Here is a 20,946-nt window from a genome sequence, read left to right as displayed (position 1 = left end):
GGGCGACCAGTCTGGTCGCATATTTTCATTTATTTCCTCCAGATATGTAATCTTGTAATTACATATTAATTGTAATTTCTATTATTATTTAGATACGTCTGTACTAAATGTAATTAAGGCCCATTGGCCCATGTAGAACTCCTTGAGCCTATAAATAAGAATCAAAGGGCTCAAGAGAGGGGACTTTTTTCTTTTGAACATCAGAATTCTAAGAGAGACATAGAGTGTTTTTATCCATCATAATTGTATGCATCTGAGAGCTTGTGAAACTCATGAACCCTAGTTCATTGATCATAGTTCTTGGAATTATATATCAATAAGAACACTAAGTGGACATAGGTTGTTACCATTTTATTGGGGCCGAACCACTATAAATTTTTTGTGTCGTTTATTTTTTCATCTTAATTTCATCTCATTTTCTATCATTTTACTTGACTCCGTGTCATTGACCAATTTGAGGGTCAACATTTTGGTGCTTTCATTGAGAGCTGAACTCAAGACCTCCAAAGAGATCAAATGGTGAAAATATCTAGAAAGACTGGACAAACCTCTGGTGTCGCACCAGCCCAGCCTCTTCCACAAAATGTAGCTGAAGATGAGCCATAACTGGAATTCAAAGAGGAGGAAATGGATTCTGAGACCTTGAGAACAACACTGATTGTGTTGCAAGAAGAGTTAGCCAATTTGAGGGCTAATCAGGAAAATGGGCTGAAACGATGGCGTTGCAGCAGAGACAAATTGATAGGCAACGCCAAGAACTGAATGAGAGGCAAGCCGACATGGATCGCCGACAGAGGGATCTATATTTGTTATAGAGCGTTCTATGAATTCAAGAGCGCAATTCTGAGTCTTTAGTGGAGTCACGAGGAATTAATAAGTTAGTAAATTTATTTGTTAGATTTATGATACCTTATTGGAGCTTGATTTCATAGGCCCATGGTCCCCATTGTACCTTGGATAAAATCTTCTAGATAGTCTCAATTAATTGATTTAATTATCAATTAGAATTATCAAAGTTGACCAGGTCAATTTTGGATAGTTTCACAGAGTTATGTAATTTTGAGAAGAAAAGAGAAATTATGACAGATTTATTAATTAAGATAAATTAGTATCTAAATTAATAAATAAGTTTAAATCAAGGTTCAAATTATAAATAATTAATTTGATAAAGGATTTAAATAATTATTTAATTAATTAAATCAATAGAAAATAATACAGTCATTGATTTTAAGTCCAATGGGCTTATAATCAAATGGGAAATTTCACTAGACTAAAGCCCATGATAATTTCGACCTAGAGTTAATTATTGGCTATTATTTTATTGACTTTTTAATTAAATAAATGACATAATTGAGTCTATAAAATGAATGTTAAGAGAGAAGTCAAAACACAAGTTCATATTTCTGAAACACAAGCATCTGATAGGTTTTAAATTCTCTATAAACACAAGTCATTTTCTAAATCTTATTTTTCTTCTCTCTGTATCTATCTCATATGTTGAGAATTGTCCACCCTAGTCTAGGTGATTCTAAGGATACTTTGGAATGCTGTGAAGAAAATTAAAGATCAGTTCAGTTTCTTGATAATACTCTGCGACATAAATGATACAAGGGTTAGAGAAACTGAAGGAATGACTTATTCATTCTGCTGCCTATAATGTAAGTATTCTTATCATTATTTCTCTTTGAATTCAATTTTAGAAACATGTTCTAGGTTATCTCATATTAATTTGTTTAATATTAGATCTACATGAAAATAAATAAAGATCATGTATAAGTTTTCCCAACAGCTACATCATCAGTAAGACTAGGGATCATGGTTTAGTACACGATCATTGGGAGTGGAGATACGTGTCCACCTCCCCATGATTATGAGATCGTGGGTCTTCTCGTTGTTTCTCTGGATCGTGGTTGACGATGCATGATTGAAACCTTTGGGAAAATGCTAAGTCTTGGTTGGTCTATGAGACTTAGGTGCTTGGCCTGATGACCATTTAGAGCTTGGGTGCTCTAGGTGTTATGCTTGTTGATCTTCTAGGTGCAAGACCTGTGTGATCTTCTGGATGCTAGGCCTATTGATTTCAGCTTGAACGAGCGTGAACTTTATCTAGCAAAGTGTATCTGGGAGTTTAGGTCGACCACTCTATGAAGAATAGGGTGAGATGACCACCCCATGCAGTTCTTGAGCATGCCAGGCTGACCTCCTCTAAGGTTTGGGGTCAGGTCGACCACCCCTAGACTACCCCTAGGGGGCTAGGGCCAGGCCGACCACCCCTAGGAGGTTTAGGCCTGGTCGACTTTCCTATAGGTCCTGGACCTATCAATTTTTGTCCATTGGACTTTTTTCAATACTTTGTCGTTTTTCCATGACTTGTGATGACACGTGCCACTTTCTCATTCGCCACGTTATCTCTTGAATTTTGAGAGATAACATATAATTGTATGTATCTTTATATATGTGTATATATATAAATATAAACCTTCTATGTGGAGTCATTCAATCAAATGATGACAACATATCTACTTGACCATATATGTTTCTAACAAATCTAAACTCAAATATAAGAAGCTAGTCATTAGGCAACACACGTGGCTCTTTTACAATGCTCATTCATTCATGCATGCACACATTGCTGCTTTTTGTAACATGCACTTGTATGTGTGCAAACATGAGAATTCCTTCTCAGCCAAAGATGTAGTATATTTTTTTATTAATTTAATTTAAGTTTTTTAGAGTGTTGTTATTTGGCACCTTAAGGTGCCCAACACCACAAGAGGTATCATCCTCTAATTGGTTAGCAATGTCTCTTAATAATTATTAAATTAAATCATGTGGGACCCGATATTAGATTTTACCAATAGCGTTATGTCACATCTTTTTGGTGTTGGGCAGTGCTCCTTAGTAATTCTCTTTCTTTTAAGTATACTTAGGGTATAGTTTTAGTTTATATTCAATATCTGTTGGGTTGATTTTTTTATTTTTTAATTTTAAGTTTAATTAAACTATACATGTTTATTTTGGTTATATATTTGATTGTTCTTATTATATTTTCAACATATTTTAGTAAGTAGTGGGTTGATTTTTAATTAATTATATTTTTTAATTATTTTCAGTACATATTGGGTATATCTTTAGTTTATTTTGGGTGAATATATTTTAAATTTTTGTTATTGCGTAGGTTGATTTTCAATTTATTTTTAGTTTATTTTAAGTATATGTGTAGTTGTTCTGACATATATTTTTGGTTAATTTTTTGTTTAATTTTAGTTTATTATTATTATTATTGTTTGTTGGGTAATTTTAGTTTATTTTACCTATACCTTGAGTTTATATATATATATAAATAATTTTTGTGTTTAATAGTAATGTTTTTCAAATTGTTTTTAGTTTATTTTGGGTATATGTTTAGTTATTTTGAGATATATTTTGAATTTATTTTTTACACATTTTAAAATGCAGGAATAATTATAATGAGTTTATTTTAAGTTGATGTAATAGGTTGATGTCTAATTGATTCATAATTACATTTTCAACACGGTATTGTTGTAGGGTTGTTGTCTAGTTGATTTTAAGTTGCTTTTTCAACAATATATTATTGTAGGGTTGATGTATAGTTAACATTGTATTTTTGTAATTATAAAACTTTATAATCCTATTTTTTAAAACTTGAGTTAGTAAAATTGAAAATAAATATTAGGGGTCATAAAAATGTAAAAAAGCATGTGTATTTATGAAAAAACTCCTCTAATTTATGTGGGGCCTTTTAACAAACACTAGACCCATTATAACACAAAACTCTCTTACAAAAAAAAAAAGAAACGGTGAAATGAAAACGGCCAATAAGAGATCTCTTTTCAAATTGAAGCAAAAATGTTCGATCCAATAAGCCTTAAAGCATTTATATGCACATCTTGTAAAATTGTAAGAGATTTTTTTTTAAATACATATTTTTTGTTTTTTGTTTTTTTTTACTTTTGTACCGTTCTTGTTTTTTTTTTCAAAAATATGCACTCAAGTTTTTAAAAATACGATTTTTAGGAAAAACAACTAAAAAGTAAATTGAAAACAGCTCACTGGACCAACTAAAGATCAACAAAAAAAAAATTTAAAAACAACGTGAAAGCACAAAAAAAATCTAAAAACAACTTGAAAAAAAAAAAAAAAGACAACTGTAAAAATATAAAAATTTCCTTAATACCGTAAAATTGAAAGAAAAACAATGTTTAACTGTAAAAACGTAATTTTTTTAGCGAAAATTAATATTTTATGTAATTTTCTCAAATTGTAATGATGTCTTTAACTATTAGTTAGAAAGGTTGTTAACCTTGTAAGCCTGTTGTGTTCTAGGGTTTTTTTTTTTTTTTTTGAGCTTTTCTGGATGAGAGTTGTACACGTAGAAATGTTTTGTTTTAAGAATTTATCATCCTCAAGAGCTTGAACAAATACATAACTACATAAGAAAGGAAGTTTTTTTGTAGTACAAGTGCAAGTTTCGTAGGAAAGCTTTTGGTTCAAAGACGAGTCAAATTGTTTGCATTGTATTTATTGTGTTAGAATATAAATACTAGATCAGTGGTCTTTTCATAAAAAGAAAATTAAGGGATTAAGAAAATAAATAAAAAGAGTTATTTTTACAATCTTATTTACATTATATAGATATATAAATATAATTTATGGTGCTATATTTACTATCCATAAATTTATATATATGAGAATTTTTTTATAGGAGCTTCACTATAAGCCCTACTAGTAGAACTTTCAGTGTTTACAACCCGTGAATAATTTTCGGTACAATTTTTTTTATGACCGTGTATATTGTAGCTATTTAGGGCATCCTGCAAATTTTCAGAAAATTCCAAATAGTTTATAGTACCGAAAACTAGGTTCAACCATGTTGCACGCGTGACTAATTTTTTTATGCGCGTGAAAAACATGTTTGAACCTAGTTTTCGGTACTGTAAACTATTCAGAATTTTCTGAAAATTTGCAGTATACTCTAAATAGCTACAATATACATAGTCATAAAAATAAACCGCACCAAAAACTGTTCAGGAGTCGAGAAACAGTAAGAACCCTACCGGTAGGTGTCAAAATAAAGCCTTTCTATATATATATATACCCCACCAAATCCTCACAAACTCAAGAAGAGGCGTACTTTAAATTAAAATGTAAATGAATATACAGCAGTAAGTGAAAATGACATAACAAAACTACATGACTATACTTGATTTTGACATGGTACTCCATTTGACTTTGAAATGGTACTTTAGGAGCATATCTTTGACAGTTGTATTATATACCCAATTTACATTCAAAATTTTCGGTGATCATTTTTTAATTATATTATGCAAAAAATAAAGGACAAATTGATAATAATACTACTCTTGCGTATATACAAGTGTTCACATCATTTACTTTATTTAAAAGCTTGAGAAAAATTTATTAGCGTGTAAAACACAGGATGGCATAACATTAAAGATGGGATAAGTGGAAATGAGTTGGTACAAATATAGAAACATGAGAATTTGCATCAATTTATTCTACATAACAGAGTAGCCCGGACCACCGCCTCCTTCAGGCACTGTCCACTCAATGTTTTGCTTTGGGTCTTTTATATCACATGCCTGACACATATTATACCAATGTCAGACCAAAACATATATCACATAAACTTCGGAGACCGGCCCTCTTATACAATATACATAGTATCATTTTTAATTGAGCTAATTTTATAGTCTCACAACTAAATGACAGTAGCTTTAAGGTGCCAAATGAAATAGCAACTTTGGGATAGTTAGCTTCCTTCCAATATAGGAGGAGGCTTGTAAGAATTAACACAGTCCAGTAACCCAGAAATCTACTTCTGCAATAACCAGCTTTGCCAAAAATGGTCTTTGCCAGAGAACTAAGAACATCAGAAACTATCAAGGAAAGAACAAAACTGACGGGTGTGTGCATCTAAGTATGTGATTCTCTTTTTGTCCAAACATTGTTCACATCATCACATGCATACCAAAGCATAATATATAATTTTCCTGATTGGGAGAAGAGGCGGTAGAAAGATAAAGGTAAAAGAAGAGGATTCAGATTCTTTGATCAAAACTTAATTCTGCACCCTTTCACATCCTATGTTAGCATACAACATATTTGAAAGGTTTATCCATACTTTCTAACTCACCTTGCAGTGCAGGCAATTTTGAGCATTGATCTGCAACTTTACTTGCCCATTTTCATCTGGGTTGTACCTGCATTTGGAATGACAACAAAAAAGGGACTATTAATCAACATAACGATTACCCAATAAGCAGAGCTATTCAATCAAGTAGGACATTACTCATATACACGGGCAGGGCAGTAACGTGATTCGGGTCCAGCATATTCTGGCAGATTTATGAGTTCAGGAATCTTTGGGTTCCTTAAGCAAAGGTGAGGAGGTTGGTCATGTTCATGATTTGTGTTGCTCCTAAAGAAGAAATAAAGATAGACATTTATCAATTACTAAACAAATAGAGAGAGGGATAGCAGATACAACTTGCCCTCTCTAGTAACTTTAGGCTTCTTAAAGATGTTCTCATTTTCAAAAAAAAGAAAAGAAAAGAAAAAGAAGTCATGATTATTTTACTTCAAAGAAACATGAATTGATAAATAAAGTGCCATTGCCTATAAACCTGTGTAGAGAAGTTGGAACATCAAAGGAGAGCACCCCATCTGGTTTTGGATAATGAATTAGACGATGTAGTTCTGCTACCTGCATGGTGAAAGTGCAATCTCAGTCTATATTTCCAATCCAAAATTTCAATTCTAACATACACCACACGCTTCACTAAAATCTGTAGAATTTGTTCTTGATGGACAACAATTAAATATTTTGCATCTGCTGCCATGCAGAAAAAAAAAATTAAAGGTTCAACAGCTATTAAAATAACATGATCAAGATGAAAATCATTAACTCACTGACAATAAACACACGTTCAGTCTAATACAGGCTGAAGGAGTACTACATCAGCAGACAAAGCATGTTATGTTATGGGCAAAGGACATATGAAGAGAGAACAATATGATTACAGAGCACTATAAAGTGACAACATTATGTACGTATAATAGAGCATACAGAGAAGGAAAATAAAGTCATATAAGTAAATATATATTACACGTATATTCTACCCACAACCATTCTCGAACTCATTTCCAAAAACTAATCCCTATATGTCTGATTATTTCAACACCAAACATCAAACTTTTCACTATGCATGTTAGTGTGACTTGAATTAATGGCGTTCCAAACCAGCATCTTACATTTGTTGCCTCATGGTCGGGTTTCCCATGTTTCAATGTGAAGGGAAACTTTCCTTTCAATATATAGCTGAGATGCAGAAATCACAGGTCAATAAGGTGGGCAACTAAACAGATCTCATTAGCAAGCATGATTAGCAACAAAGACATCTTACTGTTCAATAGCACTTATGGCAAGGCCAGGAACGAGTCCATATTCAAATGCCTGCAACAATAAAATATGTAAGTGATGAGTAATGGCATTGAACTAAAAAGCACCAAATCACACCTAAAATAAGAATTTAGTCTCATGCATTACAAGGGTGTGTGTGAGCAGAAACTTGTCAAACAGGTGTCAAGATTGGCATACCTTTCTTTATATACAAATATGTACACACACACACATATATATATATATCGATATAGGGCAATTATACGGTGGGCATTTCTATTTTCTACACGTTGAGGAATTATATCCCAATTTTTTATATATGATGATGTACTTTGTAGTTATAATTCATCCTACTAGTTTTCAGAAAATTTCAAATAATTTATAATGTTGAAAATAAAGTTCAAACAATCAGTTATATGTGTGTTCGTTTTTTTTAATATGTGTGTAACTGACTATTATGAAATCTGTTTTCGGCAACGTAAATTATTCAGAATTTCCCAAAAAATTGGTGGAATATCTGTTATAATTACAATGTAGATCGTCATATACAAAAAATTGAATTATAATTTCTCCACGTGCCGAAACAGAAACTCCTACTCAGTATCTCTATTTTCACCAAGATTGGCATGCCTTCGTTAATATATAAATAATATATATATATATATATAAAGATATATGCTGGTGTGTTTCTATGTAGGAAAGTATATCTTCGTAGAAAACAAACGAGAATTGAGTTGATGAGAAATGTAAAATAAAAGACTTAATACAATAAGATCCTTTATGATCAAATCTACTTAAAAGGTCACCGCATCATGCAGTTATGAATACCCGACAAGGTCCACACTAGCAAGGATCAAAGAACCCTTGTAGAAGTAAAGACACGGAAGAATAAATAAATAAGCCCATTTCAAATAAATAAGACATTAGAGTTAAGATACTAACTGGCCGGTAGTTACGAGCCTTGTATAGTTCTTCCCATATCCATGAATTCTTTAAATTATTCCAATATGTTTCCATGCTCAAGCCTTCATGAAGCACATGAAATGTAGCTTCTGCTGCCAGCATTCCTGTAAGCCATGAGTAATGAAATAAGTAATAATTTGTGTGGATGAAATCAGGAAATCCCTACAAATGTAATGGCACTTAAACACTGATGTCAAATTTCTGCACTTTATTTAACATTCAGGAATGCATTTCTGTGAAGTTTATAATGGAAACGTTAGCATACATGGGATGAGAAACAAAAGCTAGATGCAGTTTTCCACCAACATACTATAATTTTCTCCACTTCAGGAAGATCAGCTATCTCAAATGTATGGTTCAATTGATAGTAAACTAGAAGAGACACGTGAATGGCTGTCTCTGACTGTGCATTGAGAAGGAAAATAAAATCCATGTAACACTAATATTCTTTTATGTTCACTCACACCAATACATGAACTAAGCCATATTAGGGGAGGGAATGTTTGAAGTATGTGAACTATGACGATAGATTACAAGCATCTTTCATAAAATATCAGACACGCCATCATATCCAAATGGGCAAGGCGAAGAACTTTCATTCTCTTAGAAGATTCAAACCAGTTGACACATATATCAATTCCTTAAGAATTTTCCGAAAATAATTTTGCCATTTTTAATAACAAGTAAACCAATGAAATAACTTTTCATTGTCCTCTCGTCTTTTGCAAGAAACTATTGACAGCTAAGAAATCAAAGGCTTACCGTTTACCGTGTGATATAGCTGGAAGATTTTGTGTATTATTTTCTTTCCTTAGTTAGAATATTTTGGTTAATTGTGTATATTCTGTCTTTATGTTTTTGATTCTTGTATAGCCTATATAAATCGATGATCTCAATGAATAAAATGCTCAAGTTTTCATCATAATCAATCATCTCTATATTTTCTTCTTATATTTCATCATGGTATTAGAGCTTTAAGGTTCTTTTTTCTCCATTTTTTCCTCGGGCTCGAACTCTGGTCACCCTCTCCAGCTCCAGCGCACCATCTCCGACCCAACCCATTATTTTTTTTCTCTGTTCTGGGCTCTCGGCGAAGTCATCAGGATCACTCAGCTCCGATCTCGGTGTACCAGGGGTCTTCCAGTCACACACTCCAGTCTGATCTCAGCCTCATCTTCCAGGCATCTTCCATTCCAATCTCGTTGTTCCAATTGCCACACTCCACCAGCTCTATCACGAGGTTACGAAGTCGCACCTCCATCAATCGCACGAAGGTCTATCGCAAACCCAGAAGATTTCAATTGCTTCAGAATTTTTTGTATTCCAGGAGGTCCATTACTCAGTATTGGCCCAGCCCAGACACTTGCATAGGCCCAGCCCAATCATTCGACTTCTCCACACTTTTTTTTAAGTGATGTCGACCAGCAAAGAAGTTACATCCCAAACCACTGGCCCCACCAACTCCACTAATTCGGATACCACTTCCCAGGTCCCGACTCAATCCAGCGTCGTGGGATCCCTCTTCAGCCACGATGGTGGTTCTATTCAGATTACAACACACAAGCTTGAAGGTAAGAACTATTTGGAATGGGCACAATCAGTCAAAATTGTCATATGCAACTTACATGGTTTCCATTGTTCTTGCCTGGCTAATAAATTCAATGGGTTCAAAATTAGTCGCAGGTATTTGTTCTTCAAAATTGCAAAAGTGTGGGATGCTGCCAGAAAAATGTATTCTAACCTTGGGAATACCTCTCAAATATTTGAGTCTCGAACCAAACTTAAGGAAATCAAACAAGGTACTCTGATTGTGACTCAATATTTTTCAGATTTACAAGACTTATGGTAGGAACTCGATCTCTATCTCGAGACCACACCACTATGTATTGCGTGCGGTATAATACAGGGACAACAATTAGAAAAAGAAAGGGTGTATGAGTTTCTTACTGGGTTGAGCAGCAACCTTGATGAGATTCAAGGACGCATAATCAATCGCTCTCCTCTCCCTAATCTGAAGAAGCCTTTTCTGAGGTTCGTCGTGAAGAGGCACGACGCCGAGTCATGCTTAATGCTTTGGATTCTCTGGAAGGATCAGCTCTTGCTGCCAAATCTGGTTCCCATGGGAAATTCAATCTGGATCCAAGGCCAAAACGCAAGGGAGAGAGACCTTGGTGCGACCATTGTCAACGCCATGGACATACTCATTCTACCAACTGGGAAATTCATGGCAAACCAACCAAATGGGCTCCTCGACGTCATAATGACAAAAGAGCATAGCAAACTCAAACACCAAGCACCAATGGTACTTCATCCGACATCACTCAGGGCACCACTCCATTCCCATTCAGTAGGGAACAACTTGCTCATTTATATACTCTTCTGAATCAGTCAGCTCTCAATTCTCCTTCTGGTTCTGGATCTCATATTGCATCTTGCTCTGTTGCACACTCTGGTAATTTCTCATGGATAATTGATTCAGGTGCTTCTGATCACATGACTGATTTATTTCACTGGTTTGAGTCTTGCTCTCCATGTTTAAAAATAATTCGAGTGTCAAGATTGTCAATGACACTCTTTCTCCAATTGCAGGTATTGGTCAAATAAGATTGTCGACTGACTTAATACTAAAATCAGTCCTTGTTCCATCTTTAAAATGCAACTTAATCTCTGTTAGTAAGTTAACTACTGATAATAGTTGTCTTGCTAATTTTTTACCCAATTCCTGTCAATTTCAGGAACTATCCTCGGGGAGGACGATTGACAGTACTAGGATTCATGGTGGACTTTATTTCTTTGAAAATCCTCAACAAATAAAACAACAGCCTAGTTTCTCTAGTTTGTCTTCAAGTTTATCTAATTTTGTTTCTACTTTCAATTGTTTCTGTTTCAAATAAAGACAAAATTATGTTATAGCATTATTGACTCGGACACCCAAGTTTTTCATATTTAAAATATTTGTTTCCTGCATTATTTTTAAATAATAAAATTGAGTCTTTCCAATATGATATTTGTCAATTTGCTAAACATACTCAGTCTGCCTTTCCTCGGAAACATTATACACCAACCTGTGCTTTCTCTTTAATTCATAGTGATCTATGGGGACCTTCCAAAGTCACTACTTCCTATGGACATAGTTTGTTCATCACATTTATTGATGATCACACACGCATCACTTGGGTCTATCTACTCAAACACAAGTCCGATACACAAAGTGTATTTCAAAATTTCCATAATATGCTTCAAACACAATTTTAGACATCTATTTGTATTTTACAAACAGACAATGGCACAGAATATTTTAATTCTGTCTTGGGTCCCTATCTCTCCCAAAAAGGCATCATTCATCAAAGTTCCTGTGTCGATACCCCTCAACAGAATGGTGTGCCTGAACGAAAAAATCGTCACCTTTTAAAGGAGGCCCAGGCCCTAATCTTCACCTTGCACGTTCCCAAGTATTTTTGGGGCGATGCTATTCTTACCGATACCTACCTTATCAACCGCATCCCTAGTCGACCTCTTCATTTTAAGACACCCCATTCTGTTTTTCTTGCTTCCTATCCTCATATCTCTTCCAACTCTCTACCGGTCAAAACATTTGGGTGTACAACATTTGTTCATGTTCATCCTTGAGATCGTACTAAACTTGACCAAAGAGTCATTAAAACAATCTTCCTTGGATATTCTCTCACTCAGAAAGGCTATAGGTGCTATTGTCCTCTCACAAAGAGAGCTTATGTCTCTCGGAATGTCACTTTCTTTGAAGATACTCCATACTTCTCTCCCACTTCACTTCAATGGGAGAACACTCATCACAATAAAGCTCAATGGTTGTGGGGGTTAGAGCTTCCGCTCAATTCCATTATACAGTACCCAAACTTTGACTCGACTCAAACCTTAGCAGATTCAAAGTCTCAAGATCTTGCTCCATCTTCTAAGTCAATTGAAACAGATATACATCCACAAAATCAACAACAAGAGTTGTGTGTTTATTCTATGTGACAAAGAAATAACCAAATCATGAATCCTCAGCACAGTCAAATGACCAATCAGGTGGTAGATCCTCCTTTTCCAGATGTGTCAGGTGATCCTCTCTCAAACACTAATTTTGATCTAGACATTCCTATAGCTTTGAAAAAAGGAACTAGGTCGAGCACTAAATATCCTATCTCCAAGTTTATTTCCTATTCAAATTTGTCATCTTCGTTTAAAGCTTTTAATTCTAGCTTGTTAGACATTGTTATTCCTAGGAATATTGTTGAAGCACTTGAGATTCCTGAATGGAGAACAGCTGTTATGAAGAGATGAGAGCTCTTACAAAAATTGAAATTTGAGAATTAGTGGAATTACCACCTAATAAAAGAGTAGTAGGATGCAAATGAGTTAGTTACAAAAGGGTTTACTCAAACCTATGGAATTGACTACACCGAAACATTCGTTCCTGTTGCTAAACTCAATACTATCAGAGTCTTACTTTCATTAGCAGTCAACCCGGATTGGAAGTTACATCAACTTGATGTAAAAAATATTTTCTTAAATGGTGGACTAGAAGAGGAGGTCTACATGGTTCAACCCCCTAAATTCGAAGAAAAAACTCCTAAGATTGCTTGCAAACTCAACAAATCTCTCTATGGCCTGAAATAATCTCCTCGGGTCTGGTTCAATCATTTTTCAAGGGTAGTCAAGGGTCTTGGCTACACATCGGGTCAGACAGACCACACTCTATTTATCAATCACTCAGGAAAAGAAGAGATGACTATCCTGATTGTATACGTTGATGATATAATAGTCACTCGCAACAATACCAAAGAGATGAATTTGATCAAAGAATTATTGGCAAAAGAATTTGAAGTCAAAGACCTTGGAACACAGATACTTTCTAGGTATGGAAATTGCTAGGAGCAAAAGAAGTTGTATCACATAGAAAGTATACACTTGATCTCCTAAAAGAAACTGGAATGCTAGACTGTAAGGTTAGCAAAACCCCAATCGAACTAGGAAACAAAGACCGACTCCTTAAAGGAGAGTCGATAAAGGAAGATATCAACAATTATTTGGAAAGCTCATTTATCTCTCACATACTAGACCAGCATTGTTTTTGTCGTGAGTCTAGTAAGTCAATATATGCATGATCCACAACAAGGTCACCTCAATGTCGTGTATCGAGTTTTGAGGTATTTAAAGCAAACTCCAGACAAGGGGTTATTTTTCGAGACAACTCTTGAAAGAAAAGTTGAAGTATTCACTGATGCAAACTGGGCCAGATCGATTGATGACAGAAAACCTACATCATGATACTGTACTTTACTATGGGGCACTTTGGTAACATGGCAACAGACAGTTGTTGCTAGAAGTAGTGCAAAAGTTGAATACAGAGCCATGGCTCATGGAGTGTGCGAGACAATATGGATAAGAAGACTACTGGAAGAATTAAAGATTAAATATGAAGCTCTAGTTCATCTATACTGTGACAACCAGTCCACTATTAGTATTGCTCACAACCCAGTCCATCATGACAGAACAAAGCATGTGGAAGTAGACCGCCACTTTATTAAAGAAAAAATTGATGGAGATAAAAATTGAGTATGTGCACACTAATCAACAACTTGCAGATATTCTTACCAAGGGATTATCTGAAAGAGCATTTGATTGTCTTATAAACAAGTTTGGACTTATCAATATCTATAGTCAAGCTTGAGGGGGAGTATTGACAGGTAAGAAATCAAAGGCATACCGTGTGATATAGCTGGAAGATTTTGTGTATTATTTTCTTTCCTTAGTTAGAATATTTTGATTAATTGTCTATATTCTGCCTTTATGTTTTTTATTCTTGTATAGCCTATATAAATCGATGATCTCAATGAATAAAATTATCAAGTTTTCATCACAATCAATCATCTCTATATTTTCTTCCTATATTTCATCAAAAACACACTCAAAAAGTATTAAAGAGATAGATTATTACTAAAACATGCCTTCACTCAGATGTACTTAAAAATGAGTACTACAAAATTGAATTACTTAAAAGGATTAGGCGATGGTACCTGATTTCATTGCTGTATGTGTTCCCTTGATTTTAGGAACATTCAAGAAGCCAGCCGAACATCCAATAATTGCTCCTCCAGGGAAAACTGGGTATGGGATAGACTGAAATTTAACTAGCATCATATTTGTATTTGTACAGAAAAGCCCGCCAAAAAATGTTATTTGTCGTACATATTCCAGAAATAGAAGAAAAAAATGGAAGATAAACAACTGAAAACATGTAGGTGTATTGCCATAAAGTCACCGTGCCTATAACGTTCAACCTTCTACCATTTAGAACTAATTACTACTGCGTAATCTTACCTTCCATCTAAAATCTGAATGTTAAGCAGACCACACTACGTAGAATAACCTAAGGTGACAAATCCTAGTTGTGCAACTAAATTGAAAAGTTCTGCATAAAGATAACATACCTGAAAACCACCTTCATTCAAAGTGCGAGCTCCATACTGGAGAACTGTCCCACCTTCCAGCATTGGTTTGATTGCAGGATGATGTTTAAGTTTCTATCACCAGGAAAACAATAAAATAACTCAAGTGGAAGTCCAAAATTAATACTTGAAATTCACCAATCTTTCCTCCACACACAAACACGCACAAGAGGCAGATTTAGAATCTACTGAGATAGAAATATAGTGAAGATCTCTATGAAATATACCAAATTTACATATGTTAAACCATAAGATATTGGGAAAGTTTTCAGACCAGATTTCTTGACTGGTTTTAGTAGACTTTATGTAATTTGTGTTTCTTCTACCCTCTTTTAGTGTATGAACATTTAACACCACATACAACCAAACAATCAGTGGTACATAAAACCCACACACCACTTATTTAAAGTCTTCCGTGGTAAAACCTTAGAAGAAGTGGTGTTTCATTAACATTTTTCTATTTAATATCTTTTTGTGATCTAAGTAGTAGCTCCTGCGCACATAAAAAGGATGGATAACCAAGTCATTATCCTGAAAGAAAGTCAACAGGGTATTCGTTCAAGACAGATGCAAATCTTATAGATGAAGACAGGGAAAAGAAATCTTTCTTTAGTTAACTTTGACCAGCCAAGTAATATTCTTCATATGCACTGGCACCCCTGTTTTAAAAAACATATGCATGTATTAAATGACCGCTTATAGTATGTTTGTTTTTATGTATTTCAGAGTCTACATCAAGAATGTTCTGATAGAACCCTGTCGGATTCCACTATAGCAGGTAGGAAACTATAACAACAGAAAATTGGAAATGATACTGATGGACTATTATTGATTGGAAATGATGAACATACTTAGGTATTCGAGAGACCTAGAACCCTCCCAAGAACAATAGCTCATAACAAAATAAGACTCAGAATGTCCCTCCTAGCTTCACCCCATATAACCCAAACTATCTAAGCATAACAAACTCAGCAAACAGCCCATACAAGTTCACTGCATCATACCAAGTACAAAGACCAATATACCCCTAATTCTTTCTCCTTCTAATAAGTCACAGTTTTACCCCTCGTAATCCTATTGTGCGTGAATCATATTGGGGGTCTATCATGTTCCCAACAAAGATGAAAGATACAATACCCTCCAGACAAAATTTAAAAATTAGCCTTTCATTTCCCAATAACTTCTCATACCCAAGAGTCATAAAAGAGACAGCAAAAAATAAATAAATCACCACATTTACATCATGAAATTAGAGATCTAGATTACCTGGAACTCCTCATAAGGGTTCAAAAATGGATTGTGATAATTCAAAGCAACTACTAGACCAATGGAAACCTGAAAGATTAAAAAAAAAAAAAAAAAAGACTTAACGCTTCATGAGTTTACAACAAAAAAGAAAACACACACACATACAACAAAACAATTAGACTTGTGGCACAGTCAATAAACAATGCTCAACGATCTCATCAAAAAAGAAACTTATAGTAATTAAATGTTTAATTATGAGTTCTCATAAGGTCAGTCATTTTTTTCTTCTGGAGTAGTCAAGAATGAATTAGACGAAGCAAAAAAAAAAAAGCACTTTCTAACCTGTCTATCATTCATGTGGTACATAAACGATCCTCCATATGTCTTTTGATCCAAAGGCCAACCCAATGTGTGAAGCACAAAACCAGGATGATGTTTGCTCTCATCAATTTCCCAGACCTGGCAATGGAAAAGTAGCACAATTTATGAAAACTTTATAAACCTTATGGTATCAATCATACAGGTGAAACTGTCAAGCTTTCCCATAGAGAATCCAAATCCATTTCCTTTACCTTCCAACTAAATTACATAGAATACTATTGATACACTTTCGCAAAAGCACACTCGTTTTGTACTTTTCCCATGCCAATTGGTTTCTCAATAAATATAGATTTCAATGTTTATAGACATAATTCTACATAAACAATAGCAGTACTTTATGTAATTTGGTTGGAAGTTGAAGGAAATGGATTTCGGTTCTCTCTGGGAAAGCATGAAATTTCTATCTTCTCTTTGGGCCTCAACACTAAGGAGTTTTACAATGTTTTTCATCTTTATTTTATTGTTCTCAATTGGAAGGCTTATGTGTCAACCTAGTTTCTGTTCTACCTTAAGATACATATAATTAATAGAGTTAACAGGGACATAATGTATTTGATGCTAGTGCTTGAAGCATTTTTTTTCTTCTTTCTTTCTTTCTTTCTTTCTTTATTTATTTATTTATTTTTATGCTAGAGTTTCTACGAAATTCAAGTAAACATATATTGAAAGTAGATCACCTCTTTAATTCCCAAAGCATAAGTCTGATGTTGTGAGTGTCCCTTCTCTCTCAAGTTGTACTTTTTAATTATTTTCTGATAAAGATAAAGTATGACATTATAATAGGTGATTGAAAAAGATTGAAAGTTGGAACTTTAAGAAGTTATGCAGCTTTTTTTTCCCCAACAAACCTCCGATAATGACCCTCGACAGCCCTCAGATAAAAGCATTATCCGTCCTGCATTGGTCTCACACGTTCATCAATTTGTCTAGCCTAGATAATACCATGAAAATGTACAAGCTAATCAGAAGGCTACATCTATCAATAATCTACGGGTAAAAATTACTTGCTACAAGTTCATGACATTTGCATAAAGTGTACAATCATGTAAGCATGTGTGTCCATGTTGATGACATCTACTCCGTACCACAGCTTTGCTAGGCAGTTGGAAGACTAAATTTCCTTCACTATCATGAGTATTGTCTCAGTTTAAACAGCAGAAGTTCCATCTAGAAAGCACTATTTCTCCCACACGTCTGAATCTTGGATTTAAAAGCAAAAATGACAGTAATGCAATGGGAGAATAGGGATTTAAAGTTTTAGAAACAAGTAGCTTGACAAGATTGAATAATGGCAGTAACAGCATGTAACAAAGCATACACCTTAGAAATCTTACATAATCATATGTTATAGGCAGTTGTGCATGAGAGAGAGAGAGAGAATTTGCCTTTCAGTTCTACACCACGCTGAAAATTTTCCTTCTTTGAACCATCTTTGGCAATTCCCATATCGTTAGTGCCAATCCCAACAACAAAATCATTCGCATCATACAATATCTGCTAATTTCATAACTCGTAAATACAAATAGCCAACAGTATATTAAAACTAATAAGAGAGTAGCAAAAGGAGTACCTCACTAGCAGCAAAACCTGGGTATATTTCTACTCCTAATTCTTCAGCCTTGGCTCCCATCCAACGCACTAATTGACTTAAACTGCATCAAAATATTCAATCACAATTTAGTTCAATGACACTAGCATCACATAATTTAGCATTTTGATCACATATTACTTTAGTTACAAAAAGACTGGCAGGAGTCCAAAAGCTTCATGTTGTGAACATGACCTCACAATTTATTTGTTTCATATTTGTAATTGGGGTAAAGGTTCAATGTCAAACTACTGTGTACCCATCCAAGCCAAGGGAACTATCGTGTCCGACATAAGAGAAAAAAAGATAGTCAAAGCATCTAACTCAATCTTCTGGCTGCAGATTGACATTGATTACTAGCACAATGGCTAAGTGCCACTTATAGCCTAATGGTTAGCATACTTTATACACTTAGGAAAGAAACACCTAGAAGCATATATAGGTAAAATCAATCTGAATACAATATGGAAGCCCACACTGCAATAGATCCTCGGGGCTCAATAGCTAAGAAAAATATATAGGGGTAAGCAACTATTTAATTGAATAAATTAAAATAAAATTGACGAATTGTTGTGAATCTTGTGATAGGGGAAATAGGAAAAGAGCAAAAAAGAAACTTGAATACCTTATTACATAACTTCCTTTATTATCAAAAGGGCATGGCAAAGAAAGTGCACGATTCTTTGTAAGAAACCAAAATTTGTCAGATGAGACAGGGACAGTGATCGGCGACTGCAAACACAGTTTGGTGAAGAAAATATCTTATCATCACATCAGCAGAAAACAGATTTAATTGCTAAACTGCAGTGAGAGTCACAGTGGGTGAATTATCTCATCTAAAAGTGAAAGCATGGTCCTTATTCATATTACTAATTTAAGCACAAGCTGAGGTAGATTTTGTTCCTTATCTAATGTCCAGAGACATTCATGTACACACTTAGTTTACACTTTCCGAAATTTTACTGTATTACATTAATAATTTACATACATGACTAAAGAACTCGGTTAAAATAAAAGAAATCAAGGAGAGCAAACAATTACCTCTTCCTGTTTCCACTGAGGAAGAAGTTCGTTTAATGCCCGAGGTTCAAAAACATTCCCAGAAATTATGTGTGCACCTAATGAGAGTCATAAAGACAGTGAGCCACAAGCGTAAGAGATAACCCACCTATATCTGCAAGTCTAATACTTCGTAAAACCACAAGAGATAGAATCAACCAAAAAAACAAAAAAACAAAAAAAAATTGTATAAGGAACAAAACGAAAGAAATTATTTATGAATGAGTTGAGTCTTTATGCCATCGAGCAGCAACCTTTTGTTTTATTCTTTCCCTCAACTTTGCAGCATTTCCTAGATGAAACATATTACTAGACACAAATTATGTTCTTGAGAATACGACAAACTTTTTTCTCCTTGTTTTTTAATTGGTGCTACTTGAGCTTTGACAAAGCTAATCGATTTGTAATTTTTGCATGGCATACATTAATCATTTATGGAAATTAATTTCATTATTTGAAATTCTAGAAGGAATACAAAACCGAAAATTTATCAACATTCTCTGATCAATGCCATTTGGATATAGCATTTTGGTTTAAACTTTCAATATAGCCAAAAGGAGTAAAATCTGTTAGATAAAAATTAAAATCACCAAATCATAATTCAAATTTGAGAAGTTGAAATCCATCATAGTCGTATAGAAACCTACCAACTTCAGCTCCTTTCTCCACAACGCAGACAGACAAGTCAACATCTTTTTCACGACACAATTGCTTCAACCGAATAGCCGCAGACAAACCTGCAGGTCCTGCCCCAACAATAACGACGTCGTACTCAATCGATTCCCTGTCCGGTTCGCTACACACACTCCTGGATTGAGTCCCAAAACCCTGATTTCTCAAAATTCCACTTCTCTCGCCATCAAAATTCCTCAAACTGGCAAATTTGAGGCAATACCCAGATGAGAACGGCTGTGTAAAACCATTTTGGAAGACTGAAAAGCTTGGATTATGACTAAAATGTTGAATTCCAGAAAACCCATTTGAGCTTGTCGAATTGGAAAGCTCCTGGGGAGAACCATGTGAAATTTTTGTGTTGGGAGAGATTGATGTCGAGGGAGATGAATTCCAGAGACGGGTATCAAAGGAATTCGATGAACAAAGAAAAGTAAAGCTGGGATTCTTAAAAGAGATTGATTTGGAAAGAAGTCTATGCATGGTTGAGGACCCGAGAAGCAGAGTAATGGAGAGAAATGAGATATGAGAATGATGAGTCTAAAATTAGAGTTTTATACGTTAAAAAAGAGATATGAATGAAACATAGTTTGACAACCAACTAGTCATGTCAATGTTTATCTATCAGTTCAATAAAATATTTAAAAATAATCTAAAATTAAAAAAAAATGCTGCTTCTTCTATTCATTTAAAAAAAAATGTTATATCTTTTCACAAAAAATCTATGGCTATGGTAAAATATAAGAGAACTCAATGTAATGACAATTATTCATCACTTAGAATACTAAAATACTACATTTTGAACAAATGTGGGTATGATTTTTTGGTTTTTTTTGCGATTTTTTTTCAAATCTAAAACTTTGAAATCTGCAGAAAATCGATATGGTACGATGGTGCTCAATGGCAGCTCAATGGGGCCTTCAAAATCAAGATTTTCATGAAAAATCGATATTGCTCGAAGGTAGTTCGATGGTTGCTCAATAGTGGTTCGATACAATTATTATAAGAGACATAATTCGGGACATTACAACTATCCCCTCCTTATTAAAATTTCATCCTCGAAATTTAATCAAACATCTCAGGATACTAATTCCGCAAACTTGACTATAACTCCAGAG

At 34.4% G+C, this 20,946-nt stretch overlaps 1 protein-coding gene across 2 annotated transcripts; it reads right to left on the bottom strand.

Annotated features, from left to right (window-relative positions):
• Window positions 1–5,391: 5,391 nt before the first annotated feature.
• On the bottom strand, window positions 5,392–20,376 carry LOC133818809 (electron transfer flavoprotein-ubiquinone oxidoreductase, mitochondrial). Of its 2 annotated transcripts, none has more exons than XM_062251873.1 (18): window positions 19,804–20,375; window positions 19,139–19,215; window positions 18,723–18,829; window positions 18,080–18,161; window positions 17,895–18,003; window positions 17,358–17,404; window positions 17,187–17,261; window positions 16,471–16,587; window positions 16,147–16,215; window positions 14,863–14,955; window positions 14,449–14,551; window positions 8,387–8,511; window positions 7,449–7,498; window positions 7,297–7,363; window positions 6,669–6,748; window positions 6,335–6,463; window positions 6,179–6,245; window positions 5,392–5,624 (listed from the first exon to the last, which is right to left on the bottom strand). In XM_062251873.1, exons 1-18 carry the CDS (start codon window positions 20,309–20,311, stop codon window positions 5,541–5,543), a joined length of 1,989 nt encoding a protein of 662 aa, XP_062107857.1. In that variant the 5' UTR covers window positions 20,312–20,375; the 3' UTR covers window positions 5,392–5,540. The 2 variants fall into 2 exon arrangements, 1 of the variants encoding a protein (XP_062107857.1); XR_009886114.1 differs by having other exon boundaries at window positions 5,463–5,624; window positions 6,661–6,748; window positions 19,804–20,376.
• Between the last annotated feature and the right edge of the window lie 570 nt (window positions 20,377–20,946).

This window comes from Humulus lupulus, chromosome 2 (genome assembly GCF_963169125.1).
Source record: "Humulus lupulus chromosome 2, drHumLupu1.1, whole genome shotgun sequence".
Classification (NCBI taxonomy): Eukaryota; Viridiplantae; Streptophyta; class Magnoliopsida; order Rosales; family Cannabaceae; genus Humulus; species Humulus lupulus.
Note: the sequence above shows the minus strand (reverse complement) of the source record. Positions and strands in the feature narration are given on the sequence as shown.